This window comes from Anabrus simplex, chromosome 1, assembly GCF_040414725.1.
Source record: "Anabrus simplex isolate iqAnaSimp1 chromosome 1, ASM4041472v1, whole genome shotgun sequence".
Classification (NCBI taxonomy): domain Eukaryota; kingdom Metazoa; phylum Arthropoda; class Insecta; order Orthoptera; family Tettigoniidae; genus Anabrus; species Anabrus simplex.
In genome coordinates this window covers 1,196,382,785-1,196,409,383 of record NC_090265.1, presented here as the reverse complement: position 1 = coordinate 1,196,409,383, position 26,599 = coordinate 1,196,382,785, and the positions used below count along the sequence as shown (strand labels likewise).

At 38.4% G+C, this 26,599-nt stretch overlaps 1 protein-coding gene across 1 annotated transcript in view; it reads right to left on the bottom strand.

The window, feature by feature from the left end:
• The window catches only part of nonC (serine/threonine-protein kinase Smg1), a 794,437-nt gene that overhangs the window by 71,821 nt on the left and 696,017 nt on the right, over positions 1-26,599 (bottom strand). The window contains 4 exon segments of the mRNA XM_068225601.1: positions 324-585; positions 12,117-12,371; positions 12,459-12,644; positions 21,107-21,291. Of these exon segments, the coding sequence (XP_068081702.1) occupies positions 324-585; positions 12,117-12,371; positions 12,459-12,644; positions 21,107-21,291 (888 nt within the window).

Genomic DNA, 26,599 nt, shown 5'->3' with positions numbered 1-26,599 from the left:
AACATATTCTTTCACGTAGTATCAGATTTCAAAAAATAACAAACGAGTAAGCCGTAGTGTGGATGTCATCCACGAAAACGCAAGTTATGAACAAACTGATTGTCGTTTCATACCAATTTTAATGTGTACGTGCCCCCCCCCCCCCCCCCCCAAACTTTTGCGAAAAATTGGATATAATGGCAATCCGTTACAACGAGTAAAATTTTCACTGTTATGAATTCTCGCTATAACAGACTTCTACTGAATATATAAATGACTGTGTGTTTAAATATGATCCCTATGTTGATTTGAGATTATGATATTGTCATAAGTTAATAATTTACCTGTTACATTTAGTCCAATGCGTTGCAGAAGCAGACACAGAGCCAAGGCAAGAGTCTGAGATGTTACACCTAGTAACTGCCGGCTCACGTAGTCAGCTGTGAAGCGTCTGATAGGTTTGTTTAACTGGTCATCATCGTGCATGTTGGCTGGACATCGTGTCATTTGGCCACACAAAAGGAAGAATTCTTGCATGGTTTGCAGACGTTTCAGCAAGAATATGTCCTCCAGTACAGCCCGTGTTGCATCACTGAATACAGGAGCCTGAGAATTATATTACAAATTTGTTTAAACAGATTAAGTGATATAGTTCCAAATTCAACACGCAAAAGGAGGATCAAAATAAAGAAACAAAGAAATTTTTTTTAAAATCATGAAAATGTTAGCAGCTAGCACAAACATTAGACATCTACAAAGCCAGTTCTTATAGGGACTGATAAAACTACAGAAATTTTGATAATGTAGCCTACCTGCTATTTAAAGTTGCAGCATCATATTTTTGATGAATCACTGGCAGTGTTATGGACTACTTGAGGTAGAAAACAATCATAATTCTGAATTGTGTACTAAAAACTAGGGGTTCAAATTAAATCCAAGAGAATCACACATAGGAAAATAGCATTTGATTGTGATGATGATGATGATAATTTTTTACTGGTATTGGTTTTATGTCCCACCAACTACTTTTATGGTTTTTGGAAATGCAGAGGTGCCAGAATTTTGTCCTGCAGGTTTTCTTTTACATGCCGGTAAATCTACTTACACAAGGCTGACATATATGAGCACCTTCAAATACCACCAGACTGAGCCAGGATCTAACCTACCAACTTTGGAGTCAGAAGATCAGGATGGTACAGTATATAAAATGGTGATGGAATAAAACTTCATTACCAGTAAAACTCCTTCATTATTTACTGTTAATGTACCTATTAGTAACTTGTGGTGTGGGTCTCAATAATGACTCCAGTTTTCTTAGAAACTATTTTTAAAGAGTGGTTTCTGCTTAGGCAGGTTCAAAACAGAATAAGGTGGCTGGTAAGTTTCTTTATTTGATAGAAAAACAACTAAACAAAACATACTTCATACTAAAGACTATCACTTTTGATAACTATCATCCAGGACTCTCAACCAGAATTGACATTTGTAGGCAATATAAATCCAGTATTTCCTTGAATCATCATCATCATCATCATCATCATCATCATCATCATCATCATCATCATGTCATTCGTCCTGGAACTGGTTGATTTCCATTAAGTTCCTCCACGTTCAGTGGTCTTTTGCAGTAGTTTTCACTGCTGCATAGTTTTTCTGCTCTCAGCTCATTCACATTTACTGCTAAAGGGTTATCGCTGTTGCCTACAAGGTGCCATTTCTTCAATGAATCTATCTGATACTGTCTGTATAAATTCTAAACGGCACATCACATTTCACCACCAGGACAAACACTGCTTGCATAGAGGTGTACTATTAGTCGCCTTTGGTTAACCACCTCAAGGACCATGAAATTTGAGGTCTTATCCTTCCACGAGATCCTATAGAACCACCGCATTTCAAATGCTTTTAGTTTATTTCTGCGTTGTGTATTGTCCACATTTTAGAGGCATACAAACCAACAGTCCATACAAAGGTGTGTAGCAATCTAATCTGTGTCTGAAGACTTAATCTACTGGTGCAAAATAGTGAGTGTTTTTACATAAATGCAGCCTTGGCTTGTACAATGTAGCATTGAAGCTTCAGAAGTGAATGTGGCATCACCATGCACTAGGTGTTTTCAGTACTGATCTTCATGCCATATCTCTCCAGAGTTGTGATAATGTGCGTAACACTGCTGGTAGTAAGGCTTTTTCGCCTGGTCATCAGAAAAATTTATTACCTCATTTATGTTCCTATATTTAAACCTAAAGCCCTACCTCTTCCCTACGGGATACCTGTCTGTCTGTCAATCTATCTCTCCCTCTCCTTAGATAGTCCTTGTGCAGCACATTTTGAAACTTCCTTCCACTTCCATCAACCCATTTGGCTTACAATTCTTAACAATTCAAATTAGAATTTCACAAAATCATAAAGTTTTTTTTTAAATGCTACTTGTTTGGGGCATTGACCTAGGAAGATCTTTTGCCCCTACTTGCACCATATATAAGGAACCTGTGTGTATTATGTAAATGGTGGTAGTGTAACGTATTGAATGTGAGGAAAGGAACATTAATGATGACACAAACACCCAGTCCTCAGGCCAGGGATATTAATCATTTACAATTAAAACCCCTGACCCGGCCGGGAATCGAACCCAGCTCTGCCGGGTGACAGGCAGACGCGCTGCCCCCTACACAATGGGGCCGGACAAACCATAAAGTTACACTCTAGAGTCCATGTCTACAGGCCTCATACCTGTAAACAATACTGTCTTGTATGGTTTTGAAACAAAGTGTTGTTGAGGACTCATTTATTTTCAGTAAAGAATTTCACCCTCCCAGCTTTACTATCCCTACCACTGTCCCAATATATTTTCTCCTACCACTCCTCTCCCTGACCTCCAACAGCATTCTAATTTTCCATCACAATTAGTTTTTCACCTCCTCACATACATTTTTTCTATTTTTTAACAATATGCTGAAACTGATAGGCTTGTTGACTGGTACTACTTTGATGGGCTAGACAGTAATCCATACACTATGTTGATCATGGTAACTCATCTAAGCCGAACTCCTGCATTTCCAGTGAAGGCATCTCACTTATACGAAATACATTCAACATTATCTTACCTATAATAATAGCTCTCTCTGTGGATCACAGGTAGAGTGCCTGCCTTTGGATCTGGCAGAGGTAGTTGGATTTTTGAAGGGCAGGAAAAAGTCCATTCGACACTCCATGCTGAATGACGTCAGCATGTAAAAGATCGCTGGTGACACCTTAGGTGTTTTCCTAACAAAATTCATTAAAAACTCAGCCATAGACACCCAAGAGAGATTCAGTTTACTCTGCCACCTAGTAGGCCAAGAGTAAAACGGAATGTAGAAATTGACTAGCAGGCAGCCAGATGGCATCAAATTAAATGCTTGCACATGGTAGTGATTATTATTTTTTCATAACGTTGTGCCCAACTAAGAAGTGCAATTGAACTTACTTAGCAGATGAATTTTTCTTTCTTCTCTTCCCAGAATGTTTTTATCATCTCGCTATCACTTTTCTTCCGTTCTTACGTCCATGCAGTTTTGGTTCTCATCTTGAGTATTTCAGCAAAATGATGATTGTTCATCAATGGTCTAAAGCTAGATCTGTCCATGTAATTTCATCTGTTATCTTGTTTTCTTGAAGATTTTTTTTCAATTTTGATTATCCAATATTATTCTTCACTTTTAGTACGGAGGCACGATTAAACATCCTTTTAGTGAGTCTTTCATTCACCATTCTTTTAACATGGCCATAAAATTTCAGTCTTCTTTTTCTAATAGTGTCTGATATCAGAGGCAGATCCAGAGAGGGGCTCTATAGGTGGGCCCATGAGAGTTGAAGTCTGACACGAGCTGCGAAAGCAGTAACTACGAAGTACGCTGCATTGTCATAGTTACCTCAACCTGTGGCATATCACCCTTTCACACAGGCTGAATATTTAATCTACTATGTTGGCCTAATGCAATTCAATAAACTTTGACCTGTTCCTAAGCTTGTGATAATAATTCCGGCATTTAAGACAGAACACGTCATTGCCGATAAATATGAGATTTCATATTCATTAAACTGACAATAACCTCAATAAATTCACATTCAATTCCTAAGTAGTTAACACATTCGACTTCCACTCCTTCAAGCCAGTTAAATACGACTATAGACAGCTGAACAGCTACTCAAAGAAGGCTGTTGTCTTATCTTAACATACGAAATCAGTATTTTTAACAGTCTATAAGCTTCACTTTTTCTTATCCTCTAATAGGAGTACCTATTCTACTTCATTATAAAGATTGAGCTGTTTATTGCTCTACCTCAACAGGTTTTGGGCACAACTGACTCAGCGCTCCAGAGAGTGTAATCAAGGAAACACATTTCTACTTCATTATAAGATTGAGCTGTTTATTGCTCTACCCTCAACAGGTTTTGTGAACTTGTGACATGCAGCTTGACGCTACGATTTTAACCAAGGACTTCCTAATAATTTTATGTTAGACGAACACCTACATTGATATCCTCTTTTTACAACTTGTAAGAAGAATCAGGATCCTGATTATTCACCTTTCAGGTTTGAGTTTGAGGCTGATGATGCCCTTAAAATGGGTGAAACATGTTCCGTAACTTTTTATGATAAGATTTAATTCTTAATTTACTAGATCTCTTTGTAATGAATAGATGGATATAAAAATTAACACTTGTAACATACTTTGTATTTAAGTGGTATGTTCCGAGCTGTCAGCGGAGAGATGGCGTGGAATAACATTAATAGACAAATAAGTTTGAGTGGCGTCTTTAAAAGTAGGAAAGATCACAATATGAAGGTAAAGTTGGAATTCAAGAGGACATATTTTCATTTAATGTACTTTTAAGGAATTTCAGGGTTTCTTTGAAAGATCCATATTAACTGTCTTCAGTGGATACGACTCTCAGGAAGCATAGTGCAATTACATTATCAAAGAATACTTCTAGGACACAAGAAGATATAACTGTCTGTGTAGGCATAGGTGTTGTAAATTCCATTATTCAGTGGTACCAATAGACTGGCTCAATATCACCCAGTAATAAGGGAAACAGTGGAAGGAAAAAGAAACACCAAATATGGATTGCTTTCTCCTCAGGAGCAGCAAATTAAACATCTGGGTCATCGTTGTGGACTGGCTCTCTAATTAGGTGAAACAGCAGTGAATCTACATGTGATTAATGAACACTGCAGACACCTAACAAGTTGAAGGAAAGCCTGCAAACCTCCAGAGAAATACCTTCTAACAGAAAAAATATGCAGGAAACTTCTCTAGTGCAAATGTAGTAATTAGGATTGGCAACAGAACACTGAAAGATCTTTCCTTTGATGAAAATATCACTTTGAAATACAGGTACAGTGAGATCAATGTGTGTGCCAAGCAAAGAATGAGCCAACCAATTCAGGACATTGCAGTAGATCATAAAACACTCCGTGAAGGTGGTGATTTGGGACTGTTTTCAAGTACGAAGGTCCAAGACCCTTGGTGTCAGTTGATGGCACACTGAAAAGTGATCGGAACATGCAAAATACTGGAAAGGAGAGTTCTTTGTGAGTAGCAGAAAAGATTTCCAGATGGTGATGGAATTTTTCAGCATTGTTTAGCTCCTTGCCATACTTCTAAGAAAGTAAACAAATGCTTCAGGCATATCAATATTCATAATGTACTGCAACTTACAAAAGAGACAGGAGGGCTTATTAGCTATTAAGAAAGACTGTGTAATAGATGAATAAGGGAGAAAGTTATACCAGTAAAATAAGTTATGCCAGAGTAAAAGCATAGTTAGAATTCATGAGAAATTTAGGTATCGATATTTGAATTACGAATTTGTCAAGATTTAGTTAAACTTTTTAGGAAACTTAGGCTGTTATATTGTGGTGATACGTAGACTCAATAACAAATTATTTAATTCAGAAGATTAATGTTCAATTATTTTACAGATATGATGTCTGTCAATATGATGGAATGGAATGATAGTCAATTCCTAAATTGTAGGAACAGGACAAAGTTTATTCAGAGCTCCAGCAAGAAACCATGTTTGTTGATTCAGTTTTTCCAGTTTTTTAAGTTAACCATGCTCTGTTTTTTAATAAAATTTGTTTTATATTAAGGATTGTGTTGAGCTTAGTTATTTATTTTCCTAAGGATAGTTATTCCTTGCGACTCTTTTCCTTTCCTATACTTGTATGCTCAGCCGATAGGGATACACCACCCCTGTTGATGTCGCCTGACTAGTACAGGCACAGTATATTCAATATTAACAATGCAACAGGCTTCGGCAACCAGCACAATTCTTACCCTCGCTGCTAGAGGGGGGCTTCAATCAGTTCATTCTTGGCCCACTGAATGACTGGAAACAGGCTGAGGATTTCTAATTTGAATACTGAGCAAGTGGATTAAAATTAAACTCCTTGATTCACTGTAAATATTCCCATCATCACGCAGAGGCTCCTCGGCCATAGAAAAGTACTGTAACATGGTGGCAAAGGCATTAGCCTGGGACCGCAAGGGAGTCAACTTCGATGGTACATATCTCAGTTACCAATGCTTTGCTGATAATATGGTCCTCATAAGCAGTGATGCTGGTGAACTGGAAACAATTCTGAAGGAACTGACGAAAGCCTCCCAAGCTTTGGGACTGAATCTGCAGAAAACTAAAATTAATAACCCAAACAACATGCAGGTTACCATCAACAGGCACATTCTTGAGAATGTTAATGAGTATGTGTACCTGAGCCACAATAATAAACTTGGGCAAAACAACCACACAGCACAGATTACCAGAAGAATCGGGTTGACCTAGGCAGCATTCAGTAAACCAGTTACATCCTCCATGAATCAAACTTCCCTATACATCTCAAAAGGAAGGTATACACTACCTACATCCTACCAGTTGCAACCTATGGGTTTAAAACTCCAACTTTAATGTGCAAAAGCTCAAACCGACTTCGAATTTGCCAGAGAACAATGGAGCAGGTGATGCTGGGGTCAGCTTGAGGCACCGAATACTGAACCAAGAGATCTGGAGGAGAACAGGAGTCATACAGTAGATGTGACGGAACAAAAGAGGCACTACTCAAGTGGCAATAGGCTGGTCACCTTGCAAGAGGTGGTGGTGGTGGTGGTGGTGGTGATTTTTGTTTTAAGAGGAAGTACAACAAGGTAATCATCCTCTCTGAACAAATAAGTGGAAAAGAAATTTAAAATATAAAACAAAATTATTTATTCAACAAAGGAATTTGGAAACACAGTACAAAATAAAACAAAAAATAATTATAAAACTAGGCCGAAAGGATTACTAACGTATCAAAAGGGAACGTACGTTCCCTGAGTAACAGTACACTTGTAATTTACATACCCTTGATAAGTCCACTGTCGCACATAAAGCGGATCACGAGATCAGCAGTATTCGCGTCATCGGCTAGTATGTGTTCGAGTGTTTCCTGCAGGCCGAGGCTCTGTCTTAGGCCAGAGAGATCGGCGCACTCTGTGAGGATGTGGGCCACGGTGAATTCAGCACCACAAGAACACACTGGGGGGGGTCTTCCCTCTTTAGGAGATAAGAGTGCGTGGATCGTAAATGACCTATCCTCAGCCTGCACAGTACTATGGCCTCTCTCCGTGAAGGTCGGAAAGAGGACCGCCACACGGTAGTTGTCTTCTTAATTGCTCTCAGCTTGTTGGGAGTTCAGATATCTAGCCACTCCGATTCCCAGGACGCCAAGATGGTTCAACGTAGCTGAGAACAAATATCCTTAGCAGGTACATTGACGGGTCTTGGAGGTAAAAGTGCAGCTTCCTTTGCTGCTTCATCCGCAAGTTTGTTTCCCGCAATCCCAACGTGGCTTGGAAGCCACGCGAAAGTAATTCTGGTGCTAGCATCGCTTAACCTGGCTAGAAGGTCATGTATCTGCTGCACCAGTGGGTGTTGCAAGAAACAGGTTTCAGTAGCCTGCAGAGAGCTTAACGAATCGGTACACAACAGAAAGTGGCTTCTTTCGTCACGCAGTGCAAACTGCAGAGCCTCTAAGATGGCGTAAAGCTCTGCAGTATACACGCAACATACTTTAGGGAGCGAGATCTTCGTACTCATATCATCAATGACAAAAGAGCAACCAACATTATCTCCGATTTTAGAACCATCCGTGAAGATAAGTCTCGCAGCCGGATATTGGTGAACAAAGTCCTGGAAATACCTCCGATGAATGGAGGAATCCGTGTTCACCTTGGGTCCACGGAGCAGATCTAGATGTATATCCGGTCGCGGAACCAACCACGGAGGTACCTCGCTAAAAGTTCGTTCAAGACAACCACCGATATCAATATTCAAATCATGACACAAGCTATCAATCCGAAACCCAACCGGCCGTGTGGCATTCGGCCGGTCTTGGCACCGCTGGTGGTATTGGGTGCGATAGATGCATTGATAGCTTGGATGTAGCGGCATTTCACGAATTTTGGCAGTGTACGTTAGGAGTAACTGCTGCCTCCTTATCCGTAAAGGTGGAACTCCCGCTTCAGCGAGTAGGCTGGGAATGGGGCTAGTACGGAAAGCACCCGTTGCCAGCCTTACTCCACTATGGTGAATACTGTCTAAAAGGCTCAGCGTAGATTTTGATGCTGAGCCATAAGCCGCACTTCCATAGTCAATTCGGGAGAGGACCATCGCCGTGTAAAATCGTAGCAGTACCGCACGGTCAGCCCCCCACGAAGTGCCGCTGAGAAACTTAAGCATGTTAAGTCTCTTCATGCAGGCAACCTTTAACTGACGGATGTGGGGCTGCCACATAAGTCTCTTATCAAAATGGAGACCCAGGAATTTGCAGGTGTCAACCACTGGTAAGACACTGTTTCGCAAGCGGAGCTCTGGTTCGGGATGCACAGGCCGACGTCGACAGAAGTGTACAATTGAGGTTTTCGCTGCTGAAAATCGAAAACCATGTTGCAGGGCCCATCTGTTGACTCGGTTAATAGCTTGCTGTAGCTGTCTCTCTGCAAACGCCACCCTTCCGGAGCTGTAATGTAGGGCTAAGTCGTCTACATACAGCGATGGAACGACTGTGGGCCCAGCAGTGGCAACTATGCCGTTAATGGCGATTGCGAACAGCGTGACACTCGGTACCGATCCCTGAGGTACTCCATTTCCCTGAACGTAATATTGAGAAAATGCATTCCCTACTCGGACTCGAAAGAGACGGAGGGCCATGAAGTTCTCAATAAACGTTGGCAAATTTCCCTGAAATCCCCACTGGTGTAGAGTGGAGAGAATCCCATATCGCCAGGTAGTATCGTAAGCTTTTTCCAGGTCAAAGAAACACGGCGACTAGGTGTTCCTTCCGGAGAAAAGCCTCCTGAATGGCGCTCTCCAGTCTGACCAGATGATCAGTGGCAGACCGATGAGAGCGAAAACCACACTGGTAGTTAGACAAGAGGCCCTCCCTTTCCATGGCCCACACAAGGCGCTGGGCGCCGGTTAACCATCCTTTCAAATAGCTTACAGAGCCCATTTGTAAGGTATATTGGCCTATAACTATCCAGAAGTTTTGGATCTTTACCTGGCTTGGGAATTGGTATTACAATTCCCTCACGCCATTGAGATGGAAACACTCCCTCACTCCATATTCTGTTGAATAGGGTGAGGATATCCTTGAGACATCTGTCACTCAAATGCTTAAGCATTTGAAGCATTTGATTATGGATTTTGTCCGGTCCAGGAGCCGTATCTCTGCATAGCGCAAGTGCACTTCGCAGCTCCCACTCCGTGAAGGCCACGTTGTAGGGATGCGAAGCACTAGAGGCAAAAGAGAGATGGTGTGCCTCTGCTTCGCAGGGTCATATCTCCTAGAGCTAGATACTAAAACACTGAATTGCGTCAAAACTAGACGCGATAGGAAAAATATAACATCATTTTCGGAATCAGGGCAGCGATTTCCATAAGAATTACATATTTTCTATTTTATCGCAAAATCATGTTGGCTAGTGTAATTCAGGTAGAGGAATAAACCGGGCAGATTCCAAGGCAATCTTCACTTCCTAACCCAGTTTATATGGAGTGCATACTAGTTGCCCATTGAGGTCGATGGCTTTACACCATACAGGCTTTGTCATTTACTGCAGAGAACGGTGCCTGTACGATGCACTTTCCCTGGTTCTCAACCTTGTTACTATGAAACATACTATGTGTATTTCCCGGCACTGCAGTTTGAGATGGAGTTCAAATGGTTCTCAAGGGTGGGGAAAAAAAGAAAGAGATCATATTACAGCTGTACACTTCATCTACCAGTACTTCTTCATTTCAAATAGTGTCAGAATTGTGTTGACTCAACAGCCGTGTGCAAATAATGGTGGCTGCTTGCAAACACAGACTGAACAACAGTGATTTATTTGAAATGTTACATGCCATTTCAGGACCGGATATTGATGACAGTGATACTAATCTAATAAAGGAAAGGCCATTACTGGGAAAAGATTGAGAAAAGAAGCCAGGTGGTTCTATGAAATTTGCAATGTTGCTCATTATGCACCACAATGTTTTGAAGTTTACCACAAAAAGCAATTACACCTACTAAACAGAAACAAGATGGCACATAATGTTTCTGTCCAAATTTATTAGCTAGATGTATTTCTTGAACAAATAATTCTGAGTGGTCTAAAAACCAAATAAACTCAATTTCAGCCATATATTATAGCGAATATATGTTATGTGTACACAATACTGCCGTAAGTTCTATCAGTAAAATCTAAATGCATTGTAGTATGGCAATTGTGAATGAAGAAGCATGGCAATGCTAATATTTAATTTAAAAATCCAAAATGAGTGAAAAATGACCAATTTGGAGGATTAAAATGTATGAAAGTGAGCAAGACTTCAATGTGCTAACATAGTACTTAGAACTGCAACTTAAAAACTTCATTCTCTGTTCCCTATTGACTGAGACATAAAACATGCCCAATAAAATACATATGTAGCTATTTATAACACAAATAATGACAAATGACAGTGTCAAATTCCATAAGGAATAAAATAATTTTATAGTACTTAGAAGGTTAAATGATAACTACTTGCTTTACTAATACAACTATTCCTGGAAACTATTATGGAGTAATTATTCCTATTTCGCTCTTCCTGCATCAGGGTAGCTGAATTGTGGATGTCAAACCAGTTTTAAGGTTCTGCATCCAGGATAATCTTCTCTGCCCAAGCTCCACATCTTAACGTCTATGAGCTGCAATACGCTCTATTCGTTATTAGGAAGGTGCAACCAAAACAGGCTGCTTACCATCATTTTGCATGACATACATTCAAAAACCTTTAATGTCAAGCTGTTGACACCGTAAAGAAGCATCAATAACACACCAAGACATGTCCACAAGTTTCGAATCGGAGGTCACATTTGCACGCACGATAACTTGCAACACTGATTCTAGTTTTGATTTCTACATTTTGATTCCATCCCTGCATTTGCCAGCATCTTACATTGCAATCTTTCAATGGTGCTCAGTCCCGAGTGATAACAGCATTGTTTATTTTGTTTTTTTGAACGCTTATTTTAAGGCCAAAATCTGTGCTTACTTTGCTGATTCTCTTTAAAAGTAAAAGTAATATTAGCAAACGTGCCCTTTCACTAATGCAATGTAACTTGAAATGTTTATTGGCCAAGTGTGTACTGAAGAAATATCTATTAAAGAGCATGATAAATATTTTTTAACAGAAGGCCATAGCATGGGACAAGATACATGAAGTTTGGCCGTATCTCAGTTAAGGCTATGGACACTTCCTTCCCAGTCCTAGGCCTGTCCTATATCCCATTGTCGCTGTAAGATCTGTCTGAGGTGGTACGAAGTAAAACAGCAAAGGCATTTTCCTGCTTTTTTCAAAATCTATGCTTATGGGAATGAGAATAATGAAGATGATACAAACAGAATGATGATGAGAATTTATAGAAGTGTCAAGAGTTTGTTCTATTCTTAAAATGCAGTTAAAGATATATGTATAATGTAAATAAATGAGAAAGGGACCTATATCCCTTTTGAAAAAAGCACAATGACAATGATTTCCTCAGACTACATTGACAATACAACAAAAATACCAAGATGGTAACTTACTGCCAATGTTTTTGCTTCTCTAACTTGATCAACCTTCTTCCAACAAGCTGGGGTTTCCAAAGTCTCTAATGCTGATATTAAAGCACTTCCTTCCAGTTGAAGCTTTTCAAACAAGCCATTAAAGCCCATAAGCAGCATCTGGCCAGGCTTCAATGTTTCGTCTCCTTCAGATACAGGATCAGATGGGTGAAGTAACAAAGCCTCATATTTGGTACGAAGTGCCGACACAAGAGCTTGGGCATTGCTGTGAGGAGACTGAAAAAAAAAAAAAAATCACACTAACAATTAAAAGGAACAAACATGGAAGGGCAAGTGAAAGCTGTATGCAATTCAAGAACTTACTTCCATCTCCATGATGACAAAACGCAAATGCATCTCAAGTTGAACTAATAATTCAGGCAAAGGGCAACCCACGCCAGCAATAATATCATCCAATTCTTGAACCATAACCAATACCGTTGGTTCCTCAGTTTGAATGGTCTTCAATGCCTCTGGTAGGATGATGGTATGGAAGTTGAAGTTCAGTTCCTAAAAGTTTGGAACAAAGGAAATTAAGTGAAAATGACAAATCAAATACCATAGAGACTGAGGATAACTGTAAAGAAATTCAGGCAGGCAGGCAACAGGATTCAATGATAGCTAAAAATAATATCTATTATCTAAAGGCCTCTACGACTCTGTGGTCTCTAACTGTACAGTGCCATTTTTATAGTTGGCAATGCTGCCATCTGCTGTCATTACGCTGACAGGCACTATTCATCAGTGTGATGAACTTCACTGAAAGTGGTTGAATAAGGAGATACAACAAAGGAAGTATATTTCATGCATTTTTATAGAAGTACAAATAAGACAACGTAAGCTTTGATATCAGTCTAAGAATATATTCTTGTAAACACACGCTGATATTTATACTGTTATTACGTAAGATAAGAGACTGCCTGGTTGAGGTGGTAAACACATACTCTGTTCACCTGGAAGGACGTGTTCGATTACCCAACAGGAAGTCGAAAAATTTAAGAAACAAGATTTCCACTTTCGGAGGTGCACGTAGCCCTGAGGTTAAACTTAGCCTACACAAAAAATGGGTATCAAGTCAATTCCCAAGGGTAAGGCGGCTGGGTGTAATGCTAACCACTCTACCACATGAAGTGCCGAGGATATGGATAGTGGAAGCCTTTACCTTCCACTCCTCCCAGGGCCTTCACGATCTGTACAGAGATGACTTTGTTTTGCGTTACTACCTAAGATATGCAATGTTTGTTGTTTGCCTAAGCACAGACTTCTGTTATGTGCTGGCAAACAACAAACTATGCAGAAGCCTATAAGATTGTGGAGTAGGTTTTTCATCCCCAGAGATCAAGAGAAAGAAACTGTGACAGAAGATTTTCACAACATTCACAATCAGTGAACACTGAAAGTGAAAATGAAATATCTGTAGCAGTTCGACTTGAGGTGTCGATAATAATGATGATGATGCTTGTTGTTTTGAGGCAATGTATCGGTGAAATTTGGTGAAAATTGTAAATTTTTTTTTAAAAATCCACTTTTAGTTTTTTACGTTCTTATAATGTTTATACCTTTTGTTTTATTTAAATATCAGCCATTTAAAGCCCTTAGCGGCCATTTAAATGACCCGGTGCAAGTGGGGATTGCCGCCCATCGACACTATTCTCATGAATATCGTTTGTTTTGTTTTTCGAAGATTTTTAATTGAGCGCGAGGGTTGAATGTAAGAAATTTTGTACCTGTGGATCTTTGTGTTGGCTATTCTGATGGACTATTGATATATCGAGTGGAATTGGCGCTTATTTCAGTGATGGAGCTTGTCCATGTGTTGAATGTAAACAAAGAGTTGTGATCCCATGTTTTGAGTTTATCATTCGTGTTTTAGCCCTATACTCTGCTTTCCTGTAATTTCTTACATGTTATATTTGTAATAAGTGTGTTATAAATGATCCATAAAAAATAACAGGATCTATTTAGTGCAAGCAGCTTAGTTTTTGAGGTTGGGATTTGTGAGGTTGTGTAATTATCAATGTACATAATGGGAAGAAGAATTGAGACTTGTCGTCAACGGAAAAACGTCCTAGTAAAGTGTTGGATAAAGTGAAAAAATGCCATTTCTAACAGGAATAAGAATGTAAGTACTAGTTTACAAGATCAAGTAGGGGAAGTTAAAATCCCCACACCAAATATTGTGCCTGGGGAATGCATAGTGTAATTTGGGCTAAGTGTCTGAAGAAAGTGTTTATGTCAAATAAAGAACTGGAGATTGCTGTAACATCAGCAATTGCTGAATTCAACATGGGTTGTGAAGCAATTGAGAAACTAAAAGCTAGTGTTAGGTGTGTTAAAGTTCGCAGCTCAGGACAGAATATTAGTGTAATGAGGGACAAGCGTAGAATTGACCACAGTGGAGTGTCTGGGCGACAAGGGTTCAAAACAGCCCGAAGGAAACTAAAACTCTCAAAACTGCTAGTGAGGCCAGGAAGAAGGCAGCAGAGGATCCAACATATGGTGCTGGGGAGTTTTAAGTCAACTAGTTTCAGGTATTGGACTATTGTTCATCTCTAAAATTTCAATCTCTTTTTCCTCAGAATTTATTTACCAGCACTTTTCAAGATGCAAAATGCTCCTCATGCCACAGTTTTCAATCAATCTACTTGAAACTTTTAGGGTAGTTTCAGATATAACATAACAAACTGATGTGCAAATTTTAAAATACATGCAAATAGTTCAGTGGCAATCTAGTTTTTTCTCATCATGATCATCATAAAATATATTTTGAAAGTTAAGCCTATGTGAAATAATTTGTTCCTTTCAGCGTAATTAAAATTTGTCAAAACCCACACATCACTTCTTTTATATTGGTCTTTTAAAACCAAGATTAAATTTTAAGCCAGATCTGTTGAGCCGTTTGGCATGAGGAGCATTTTATAAATACATCGAAAATTGTTTAATATATTGATAAATTTATGAATATCACAAAAGCTGTTACTGATAGAAACTTGAAACTTTGTATGTTGTATCATACTGATACTGACATTAAATGATCAAAATTCTAAGGCGATAGGATGAAAACTGTAAATTTTAGGATTTTCACAGATCCATTGCCTTAAGGGGCCTAACATCGAAGGTCATCGGCCCCACTTGAGGTATCAGGGGGTCCATAGATTTGAGCAAACCATTTTTTATGATTTTTTCATGACCATTTCCTAACATAATTCACGATTCAATCGTAACAAGCAACAATGAATTACAAGGAAAGAATGGCCATTACTCAACCTTTTGGCACTTTCAACATGTGTCCCCACTCACATTCTTTGTAAATAATTTTATTTCTTTATATATTTATTATGTAATACATTTAGCAGGGTAATTACTCCAAAATACTGCACTTCCGAATATACGCAATAACAAATTACCTACCTATAACTTTTATGTTTTGTTACTTGCTTAATGTCACTGTACCGGGAGGTACACCCCAATGCCGCGCATTTAAATCTAGCGCCTAAAAGAACCCCTCTACTGGTGAATCAGTGAAACTGAAACTAGACCTACTTAGAACTTTACTCAGAAGATGTCACCACCAAAATCTCGTGCGGCTAGAAGCCGCCTGTCCCTCTAAGAACTAAGTCCAGGAAATTTATTTACGCAGATGATATACTACTGGTTAGCCAAACACCAAGTTTTCCAGAAGCTGAACAAATTCTTACAGCAGATCTAGAAAAGCTAGATACATACTTCCAAAAGTGGTGTCTCCGTCCAAATCTCCAAAAGACTGTTGTATCTGTGTTTCATCTCAGAAATAAATTTGCCAACTACAAGCCTTCAATAACATTCAGAAATCAATCCTTACAACACTGTCCCTTCCCAAAATATTTAGGTGTCACATTAGACAGATCCCTAACATATAAACATCATATTAACAACACAGCCGCCAAGATTAAAAATCGGAATAATATTCTTCAAAAATTAGCCGGCACATCTTGGGGCGCAAACAACCAAGTGTTGAGATCTACTGCTCTAGCTCTTTGCTATTCAGTTGCTGAATACTGCGCTTCAATTTGGCTGAACAGTGCTCATACTGCGAAGATTGATGCTCAACTAAATCAAACAATGCGCATCATAACCGGTTGTATTCGCTCTACAAACGTGGCCTGGCTGCCTACACTCAGTAATATTCCTCCGCCTTGCTTAAGAAGGTCTGAAGCTCTTCTAAACCTGTGGAAGAAGACCAGCCAGGACTCCAACCTCCCCGTTCACCAGGATATTACTCAACCTGCCCCTCCTCGACTTAAGTCTAGATCTCCACCCTGGCGCACTGCACTTACACTGGAAGAATCTGGGTTCTCCATCACGAACGCCTGGTTACACCAATGGCAGCAGTCTTCTGTTCCCAATCAACATCTTGTGACTCTACCTCATGTTCAACCTCCTGGATTCCATCTACCCAGACGTCAATGGAGGACTCTAAACAGGATAAGAGTCAATCAAGGAAGATGCGGCTATACGCTTTATAAATGGGGCTGGCAGAAGTCTTCTGGGTGTGATTGTGGAGCTACCTCACAGACCATCCACCACGTAATTGCCGAGTGTCCACGGAGAGCATTTCAAGGTCCTTTGGAGGACATTCATAACGCAACTGAGGAGGCCTTGAAATGGATCAATGGACTTGATTTGGAACTATAGGCTTCTGCTTGTATATATTGTGTATATATTGTATACTTATTTATATAATCTATCTCTGCACATCATACGATAAATAATAAACCACCAAAATCTGATGTAAGTTTGTTATTGTGAAGTTTCCTGAACTGACTGTATTTCTACTTGTTTTGTTTGCCATTCATCAAGAAGTTTGGACGTTCTTCTATAGATGTCACTGCTAAAAAACTATGATCATGCACCCTGGTGCGAAGTGAAAGAACTTTTGATTTAAAGAAGTTTTGTATTCATAAGTTTTTTTTTTTACTAATTGATGTTCATTTATTTTTGGGTTGGCAATATCTATCTTTTCTTTCCTCCACTTTTGAATCCAGCCAATCCCTAATTTCTGTAATTAATTTTCTACCAATCACAGCCGTCTTCTTCGATTTTGAGTGTAACTTTTACATTACTCAATAAAATTCGGTGGGTGTCTTGATCATTCTTGAATGGTCTCGAACTTTCCCCATTTATGTGATTACGCCAATGGAGATCTTTCCTGTAGACCTGTAGACACCCTGGGTGTGCTATCATTTATTTCTTTACAAAAGGCAACTGATTCAAAGAAATTGACACCTAGGTACTAACAGTGATCCCCATAAGGAACTTTCACCCCTTTAACGCAGTAATTAAAACTGAGAGGACTTCTGCTATTTGTGAAACTCACAACCTGATTATTAACCCCGTTTATCACCATACCATTGCCTGCTGCCCATCTCACAATATTATCAAGGTCATTTTGCAGCTGCTCACAATCTCAGCCTTTGTGGGTGGGGTTAAATTCCAATAAGTAACCAGGTGAACCTGACCTGCACAGAGCGCGTCTCCAGGTGGAAGATAGAGGGTCCCTATAGTACGTAGGGTAGCGCAATTCCTGGGGGCTTTAAAATACTGGGACACCCTCTCTCCAGGGGTCATAAATATGGAGGGCTCTTGCCCTGGGTTATGGGTGAAGACCTTAACAGCAGCTACGGCAGAGAAGATGGACTTCGGTATGGTGAAGATGGTGGAAGGGGCAAACCCGTAGTGTCTGTACTCCAGAAGAGCGACTACAAAAGGCGTCTGACTCCATGTTCAGGGGCGGCCTAATTTGAACCTGGCAGAAGGTAATAAAATGCCTTTGGAAGTGGCGAACCCATCGTACAAACAGCCTAAAAAATGAGTGAGTGAAGTGAGGCCTCAGAAAACGCTAGGGTGTCACCCTGAAGTGACGTGCAGTTCCCGGTACTCTGGGGGAACATATCCCCCCCCCCTCTACCGAAGACACTGCTCACACTCACACAACGATAAACATTTTACCGATTTAGTGTCAACAGTGTCAATTTAGCCAACGTACAGGCATGATATGACGTAAACCCAGAGCAGTTGTGAGTTTTATGTCTGTTTTTCTATATTTTTATCCACATGGTTCTTCTCCTAAATCTTGCTTCCCTGATTTTAACTTTCATCTTAGTCATTTTTTCGTTTTCCTTCAAGATTTTACATTGCAGAACATGACTGGATGACCGTCGATTCCTACTTAATAGTATGGCTGGCAACGAATCATTTTGATTCACATTTGTGAATTCATAAGGTTTTTAAAGTTTTTATATTAAATGGAACTATTTTACTGAATCAACCGAATTAAACAAATTTTAAGGACAGAAGGAACTTTTATTTACATCTTCTTCACTTTAGATAGAATTGCTCTAAATTCATTACATTTCATCCAGCGACTTCTTCATCAAATGATGATTCAATATGTACTTTCTAATTTGCAAATACAGTGAAACCTCGATTCTCCGTTTTTCGAGGGACCATGAAAATAAAACGTACAACATGGGATAACGGAAAATCCGGGATTGAATGAAAACCATCAATTTTGCTAAACATCACAGAAATGAAATATGTATAATCTTACAAAAACTCCTAAACCAAACCAAACTACAGCCCCATTGGGACTTTGCCTGCCAAGCGACCGCTGCTCAGCCCGAAGGCCTGCAGATTACGAGAGCGCATGGTCAGTGCGACGAATCCTCTCGGCCGATATTCCTAGCTCTGTAGATCGGGGTCGCCATCTCACCATTAGATAGCTCCACAACTAAAGGTAATCACGTAGACTGAGTGAACCTGGAACCAGACTTATATCCAGGTAAAATTGCCTCACCTGGTCGCAATCGAACCCGGGCCCTCTGGATGAAACCGCATTAATTACCGGTACGAGAGTTCAAAATCTCGATACTTTATATTCAATTTTACAGGGGAATCTTCGTCAGTTTCCCGTGAAAACTTCTTTCAGTTCAGCAACTTTGATTAAGCTAGCCAAACTCTTCGAAAAATCTAATAACGCCAAGCCAAACGATAATCGACCACAAGTAGCTTTTTAATTCTCTCATCTAATAAAATAAAGCACATTAGATACAAAAGCACCCAAAATGATGGCAAAATCCCTTCATTTCTTAATCTTTCATTGTAATTTGGTCTCCAGTATACAGTTCGTAGTCAGTTTCTGGAAATCTCGTATCGCGCAAATTAGGCCTACATCGACTTTGGAAGGTTATGTTGAACTTGAAAACATGGTTTCGAATGTATCGATTCTTAAAAATTCTCGAATGCATTATATTCAGTTCTGCGCGTCACAAATCCAGTCAAATTGGAAAGATAAAAGAAATATCATCAAAACTTTAGAAATTACGGTTTTGTGACCTTGAGGTCATCTGGAAAGTGCGCTCGCTGCACGTGTCAGTACGAGTTGGAAATGATACCAACCATTTAAAATGTAACGTGCGCAAATAAAACAACTGCGGTTTTTGGTATTTTAACACGAAAACATAAAATTCCCAGTCTTACATTAGGACCTAAACAGTAATAGGCAATCCCAAGACCTCCCATGGCTTTCTTTCTTTTTTTTAAATGTAAGGTGCAACATCTGTTCTGGTCTCGCTAACATAATCATGTACGATAATATCAAAAATACTAAATTTGTGTTAAGAAGGAGCAGTTTCGATTCCTGTCTGAAAGCCCAGTTACTCTACAGTGCCCTGAGCAAAGTGCCGAAAACGTGTTTGGCAGTACGATGGAAAAAATGTAAACATATGGACATTTTATAAGTGCGAACATTTGACGAAACTCGTTCCGTCTTCAAACAGAGCTCTCAAAATGCGCCGTGTCTCCTTGCAATTGTTGTGGCCACTCTCTGCTTTATGATTTCCCGACATTCTCTAAATAATACCACCCGAATGCGATGCTAAGAGGGTCCCTTATGCAAGTTCACCGCCGATCGCTTTTCCAGTATCGGTACAGTACTTGCTTTAATTATCGCAAACACGGGGCGTTAACGCCAAGATCCATAAATATGCCATAGCCATCCTTTCGAGAAACACAGTTTATTAAAAAACGATTGATCGAGGATTTAGCATTGATGGGACTGGAATTTCTGGACGGTTGATCTGGGAAATAGTTTCTTCGAGGAATGGATAATGTGGGACTTTTACAACGTGATTTAATTACGATGCTCGCGGGACCACGTAATTTGAACGCATATTCCGGGAAAACGTATTTTCCGGGAATGGATAATCGAGGTTCCACTGTACCATATATCACATGAGTGGAATTTATCCATGTTTTGTAACTATTGGTATATTGATTTTAAGTTTATTGTAAACAGCTGAAAATGGCTGATGTGGCTGAAACATGTCCTGTAATTTTAAAAATAGGCTTTTGCAACCTTGAAATAGTAAATAAGTATTGACTACGTGGGACTATTATACTAATTTTTGAATTTACATAATGTATTTTATTTTCAATATTTAAACATTAGTGAATATATTGCTTGTCCATATACAATATTCAGCTGCATTTGGACTAATCTACATGAGGTTTCCTGTCTTTATGTGTACTCGTAGTCCATATTTGACAACTCGTAGCTCCTTTGGTTCCTGCCCATAGCAGCTGTAATTTGGACAGTATGCATATTTTGATATTGCCTATTCAACACACTATATAGATTCAAAATGTGTGTAACGACAGTTGGGTACCCTTCTTTGTCAGTATATCATAGGTGATCTGGTGCATCTGACTTATCCAAACATGGCAGATTACATTTTATGATCAGCTCCTCAACTTTTAAAATTCATTTCTTTGTATTCATGTTTGACAGAGAACCAAAAAGAAAAGATGTTCTTCATGCTAGGAGACTATAATACTTAATTTATCATACGCATTGGAAATAATTTTTATTAATCCCACAGATTTAATTTATTAGAAAACAAATCTTAAGGTGTTAAACATAAAACTTAAATTACCTGAAGGCCCTTATAGATACTATTTGCTGACTTGAGACACTGCAGCACCAACTGAACACTAGTAGGATTATGAGGACGTGGTAGAAGAGTAGCCAATTCAGTAACTAGAGTGCTTACTAAATACATTTCATCTAGAAACCAGTCACCTTCTCGGGATGTCAGATCCACCAAGCAGTCACCAGCACCTGAAAATCACAAGTGGCAAGAAGGAAATTAAGTTCATGAAGGGAATAAATGTCAGTTTGCTCAAGGTATTAACAATGAGGATAACAAATCCTTTATTTGCTTATTTTAAAACAGGTTCTTGATTAGTATTATTCATTAGCTATAGGTGCTCATTGTGAGTGATGTTTTCTGTTGTTCTGACTTCTTGGTCTCCATAGTGAAACCAATATATTGTTCCTAGAACTACTGTGTTTCTGGAATGATCTCTATTCCCATTGCAAATTTTGTTGACAAATTTTTTTCTTCTGCTAGTTGCTTTATGTCGCACCGATACAGATAGGTCTTATGGCGACGATCGGATAGGAAAGGCCTAGGAGTTGGAAGGAAGCGGCCGTGGCCTTAATTAAGGTACGGCCCCAGCATTTGCCTGGAGTAAAAATGGGAAACCACGGAAAAACCATCGTCACGGCTGCCGACACAGTGGGATTCGAACCCAATATCTCTCGGATGCAAGCTCACAGCCGCGTCCCCCTGACCGCACGGCCAACTCGCCCAGTGTTAACATCTGCAATCATTGTAGTGTACCTTGAAGTGTTCTAGCCATTATCATCCTACAAAATTTCAGTCTCAACTGATCATCTTCCTCAACTGACTACAGGTAGGAAGTGTTTTAAGACAGTGATGTTAGAATTCAGGAATTGTAATTTACATACAACTTTTTTCTACTTCTGTCTGCTATCATCTACATCTGGATTTCTCCCTTTTCCACACTAGGGTTCTCATGATTATGCTCACAATGGGTCCTGCTCTGCTGATGAAACTGGGAAACATAAATGAGCTTGTAGGGGGCTGAGAAGATAGATATAGGACTGGGATTGTAGAAAGATCCTATTTACAGTATAAAGACAACAGTGAATGCAGATGTGGAGGTTGTCCTTGTCCTCTAATGTTTAAATGACTGTCATTGTGAACAGAACAGAACAGATCACTACAAGAGGAACTTCAGAGCAAGAGACCAGGGGCAGACCTCCACTAGATCGTTGCACATGTGGATTATGTACAGTATATGTTATGTGTGGAATTTGATTTATTTCAACATGACTATGTGCTGAAGAAAAGCCTCCCATTTTGTTCCAAACAGGCCAAGCACCTTCATAAAGTACATTCCCTAGTGTACATGACAAAAGTTCAAGACGTTCTTGATGAGGTCAGCATCAATGAAAGGCTTGCTGGATATTGAAGTTATGAAAGAAGGGTAAATTATACTCAGCCAAATAAATGAACTGAACACTTGGCATTTTTTATGAGGCTTTGGAAGAGGAAATGCAGCCAAAAGTTCAAGTTTATTTTTTTGAATTATCCATGTTCATACAGGGAACAAACACTATTCTTTACATATAAGAGATATATTTCCTCATATTCTATAGAAGTGGAGGTGTTTACATCACATAATTTAATGGATGATTACAAAGGCAAGGCATTTAGATTTACTGACATTTAGTTTACTGAACTTTGCAACTGGGTGCTCTGTAAGCTTAGAGGTGGATTCAACAGCTCTAGCTAAGAAAAGAATGTCATCAGTGAAGTTCATAATGAGTACACCTGGGACCAAACAGAAGTAATTTTAATCAGTTAAATCTGGAGTGCTTAGTTTTTTATGGATATGGTCAGTAGCTAAGTTGAGAGAGAGAAAGAGTGGGGTTTGTATTCTGGTTATTCACTATGATTTGCATTGAAATTCTGTAAGTTGCAGAATTAGGTCATAAAGCTTTGGTGGTTTATATAGTATGCTCACTACGGGATCATGCCAGAAGAAACAGTTGTGGCAGACTTCCTGGTAGATTTTGCTTCAGAAAGAATGGAGGTCAGTAATAAGGCAATCAGGAGTACTGGTATACCACCTTTGACCTTCACAGAAATAGATATTGCCAAGTTTTTCTTCACTTATTATGCAGCTGATGATGGCGTCTTAAATGAGCGCCAAAACTAGTTCTGCAATAAAATATATGTTGTAATGCCATCTATCAACACTGTATTTATATTGAAAAGGTGGAACCTACAAGATTTTTAGTTCAAGTGTTGATATATACTTACATGGTACATACACAGTTAAGTAACGTTAGCTGATGCTGTATGACTAAGAAATCTGAAGAGTTTGTCACATAATGCGACCTTCAGTGATGTTTTCTCGCTGTGTGCACTTGCGAGCTCTCTCGTCAACATTCCAAGACAATGTCGGTATCGATTAGTGATACCCGTAGACTGCTGTTCCGTAAAGAAAATTAGAAATGAAAAATAACATGTTTTCATAACAAAATACGTAAACAACGTGGCCGATAGCAGTTGTTAATAAACTTAACCAGAATAGGTATATATCTGATCCTGTATTGACTTGTCTGAATCTATTAAAGATTAACCTTATTTTATGAAGTATGACTCAGAAATGAATTTTTTTTTTTCTTACAAATCCAGACTTAATGAATTATATGAGTTACATCTAAAGATAGCCAAAACAGTATCGAAGATAGAGTGAGACTGGTTAGAGAAGAACATAGAAACTTCAATGTATAATATTTTGAGCAAGAAACACATGATATTGGATAAGAAGTTACAAAATTTATTTGGTAATAAAGTAAAACACTTTAAGAGGAATAAGAAGAAGATAAATATTCTGGATGATAAAGAACACAAGTTCTTTGAACCTGTTAGAAATCTAACTAAAGTTAAATTTGATGTTAATGAAATGAACATTTTAAGTAAAGGACCTAAATTCAATTGGAAAAAGGAGAATTATAATAATGGAAATGATTTGCTCATGTTAATAGCTGAAACTGAAGTGGCCATAGCTAACCTACGAGTTGATGAACAAGTTAGATATGAAGTTAGTAGAACATTACTCAATATGATATAACATAATGTAGAGAAGCATAAGGAGTTGAATAAAAATATTAAATTATTGAAGAAGAAGGCAGATAATAATAATAATATTGTTGTGACAAAAGCTGATAAAGGTAATACTATTGTGCTGATAGAAAGACAAGATTATAATGAAAAGACTAAGAATTTTGTAACTAGCAATAATTTTGAATTGATAAAAAAAGATCCCATGTTATCTATGCAGAAAAAACTTAAATGAATTCTTAATAAGATAACTTTTTTATTAGACTCCAAAGATACTAACTATCTAGTTAACATGGGCCCAGCAATATCTACTTTAAGGGTGCTACCAAAAATTCATAAACAAGAAATTCCTAGTAGACAAATAGTTCATTTTAGAAATGGTCCGGTATACAAGACGGCCAAATTTACACAAATATTTTTAAAAGAACACTAAGTTTAATAGCCAGATACATCTAATTAACTATTGACTTTTGTAACAGTATAAAAAAACCGTGAGCTAACAGACTACTACATGATACTGTCCTTGTCAATTTTCAGTCTAATGAGTGTTTAATTATGTGCCCGCAATAACCAGTATCATTTGTTCATTGTGAGTGAGGTGTAAAGTTTTATTTGGTGGCGAGCTGCTTTATCATTCATTCAGCTGTTTGACAGGTTTTGGGAGTGCAGAGTATTGATTTTTCGCCTCACTTCATCTATCGATAACATGTGGCGATCACGTGACTGACTGGACTTTTTTAAGGTTACATCCACTCGGCCACTGCCGTATGTGTCTGCTTGTTCGCTAGTATAACTTCCAGAACAATCTAAACCAATTATGGAACGCTTGTACGAACCAATAATAATTAGAGAACAAGTGCCACACCTCCAAGTGAGCGGCTATATAGCCTCAGGATTCCCATTAATCAACCCCTTTTATTGCTTCGATTCTACGAGAGCTCACAACAAAAGTTCCGTCTGCAGTTAAATAATTCAGCCTGGTCTATCATGGACTTGAACTAAAATATTTTGTGTCAGTTTCAGCTAACTCTAAATTGAAGAAAGAAGTGGACCATTCCGTTCAATGATGGATTTGGACTTTGCTGTCACCATGTGCTGCTAAAATGTGGGCATCTCTTAACAATGGAGGGAGCACGTGACGGATGAACTTCAACATGGGGGCATAATAGACAGTTCTAGGAATCAAGCTCCATCGTAAAATTTGAGTACACTTTTATGATAATTTTCTGTCCGTCTGTGTAGAAAATTAAACAATCTTCTTCATTTAGTTGAGATTTCTATTAGATTTGTGTAGCTTAGCAATGTTCTTCAACTTCCATTCCACCTGGTTAAGGTAGTTTTGGAAATGAATGAATGTGACTTGGAATCTATTAGTGTAGATTTGTTGTAGCTTGTATTCCGAGAATATCTCAATCTTTATGCAATGATTTAAAATGATATTTAATAATAACTGATCTCTTGGATAAATGAGAACCTAAATAATGATGTAAGATTTTGTGAACATTGTGGGAATAGATTTGGGTTGCACTTCACCTAGTAAATTTTGGTATTGTTTCATCTAATGCATTACTCTACAATTATGCAGGCTTGTGTCATCCAATTTACAGATTAATTCAGGGACTGATGGTAGATTTAAAAATCACTAATAATAATAATAATAATAATAATAATAATAATAATAATAACAACAATAATAATAACAACAACAATATTTTGAGACCGGGTTAAATAAGAATTTAATGGTCATGAGTGATAAATGATATTAGAATGTTTCTTGTGGAATATTAATGTGTGCTCTATTATTGCGTAATTTGCCTGGAATATGGTAGTCCTGCAGGATATTTGTTGAATTTTGGAAGCACGTGTCACGGGTTACCGTGCCTTCCGAGAGAAAATGTGGAGCACGTGTTAAGTTATATTTCATGCAGTTTAGGGATAATGATAATTTATCGGTGCTCAATGACCACCTGTCCGATGGCATTAATTTCAACCCAAGCGATGTGCGTGATTATTATTATTATTATTATTATAATTATTATTATTATTATTATTATTATTATTATTATTATTATTATTATTATACCAAATCTTCTGACTAAAATCTTGTAATTTTGAATACATCGCTGGTGTAATGCCAAATTAATGATAATTGAAATGACCATTTTAGTTCAGTCACAAGCCACATAACTTGTTAATCATGTTTGACCTATTGAAGGTTCATCTGTTTAGTCCATTTGGTCGTATTTTGTGGTAATAATCAACAAATAAAAATAAAGCCCTAGGATCCGTTTGTAAATTTTGAAAATAATATCCGTGTATCATATGTGTGTGTGATGTAGTTTTGATGATTTTGAAGTGTTATTTTTTTTTTTTTTTAATTTATTTATTTACTGAATTAGAGTTTCAATCTGACCGGATGTTCAGCAC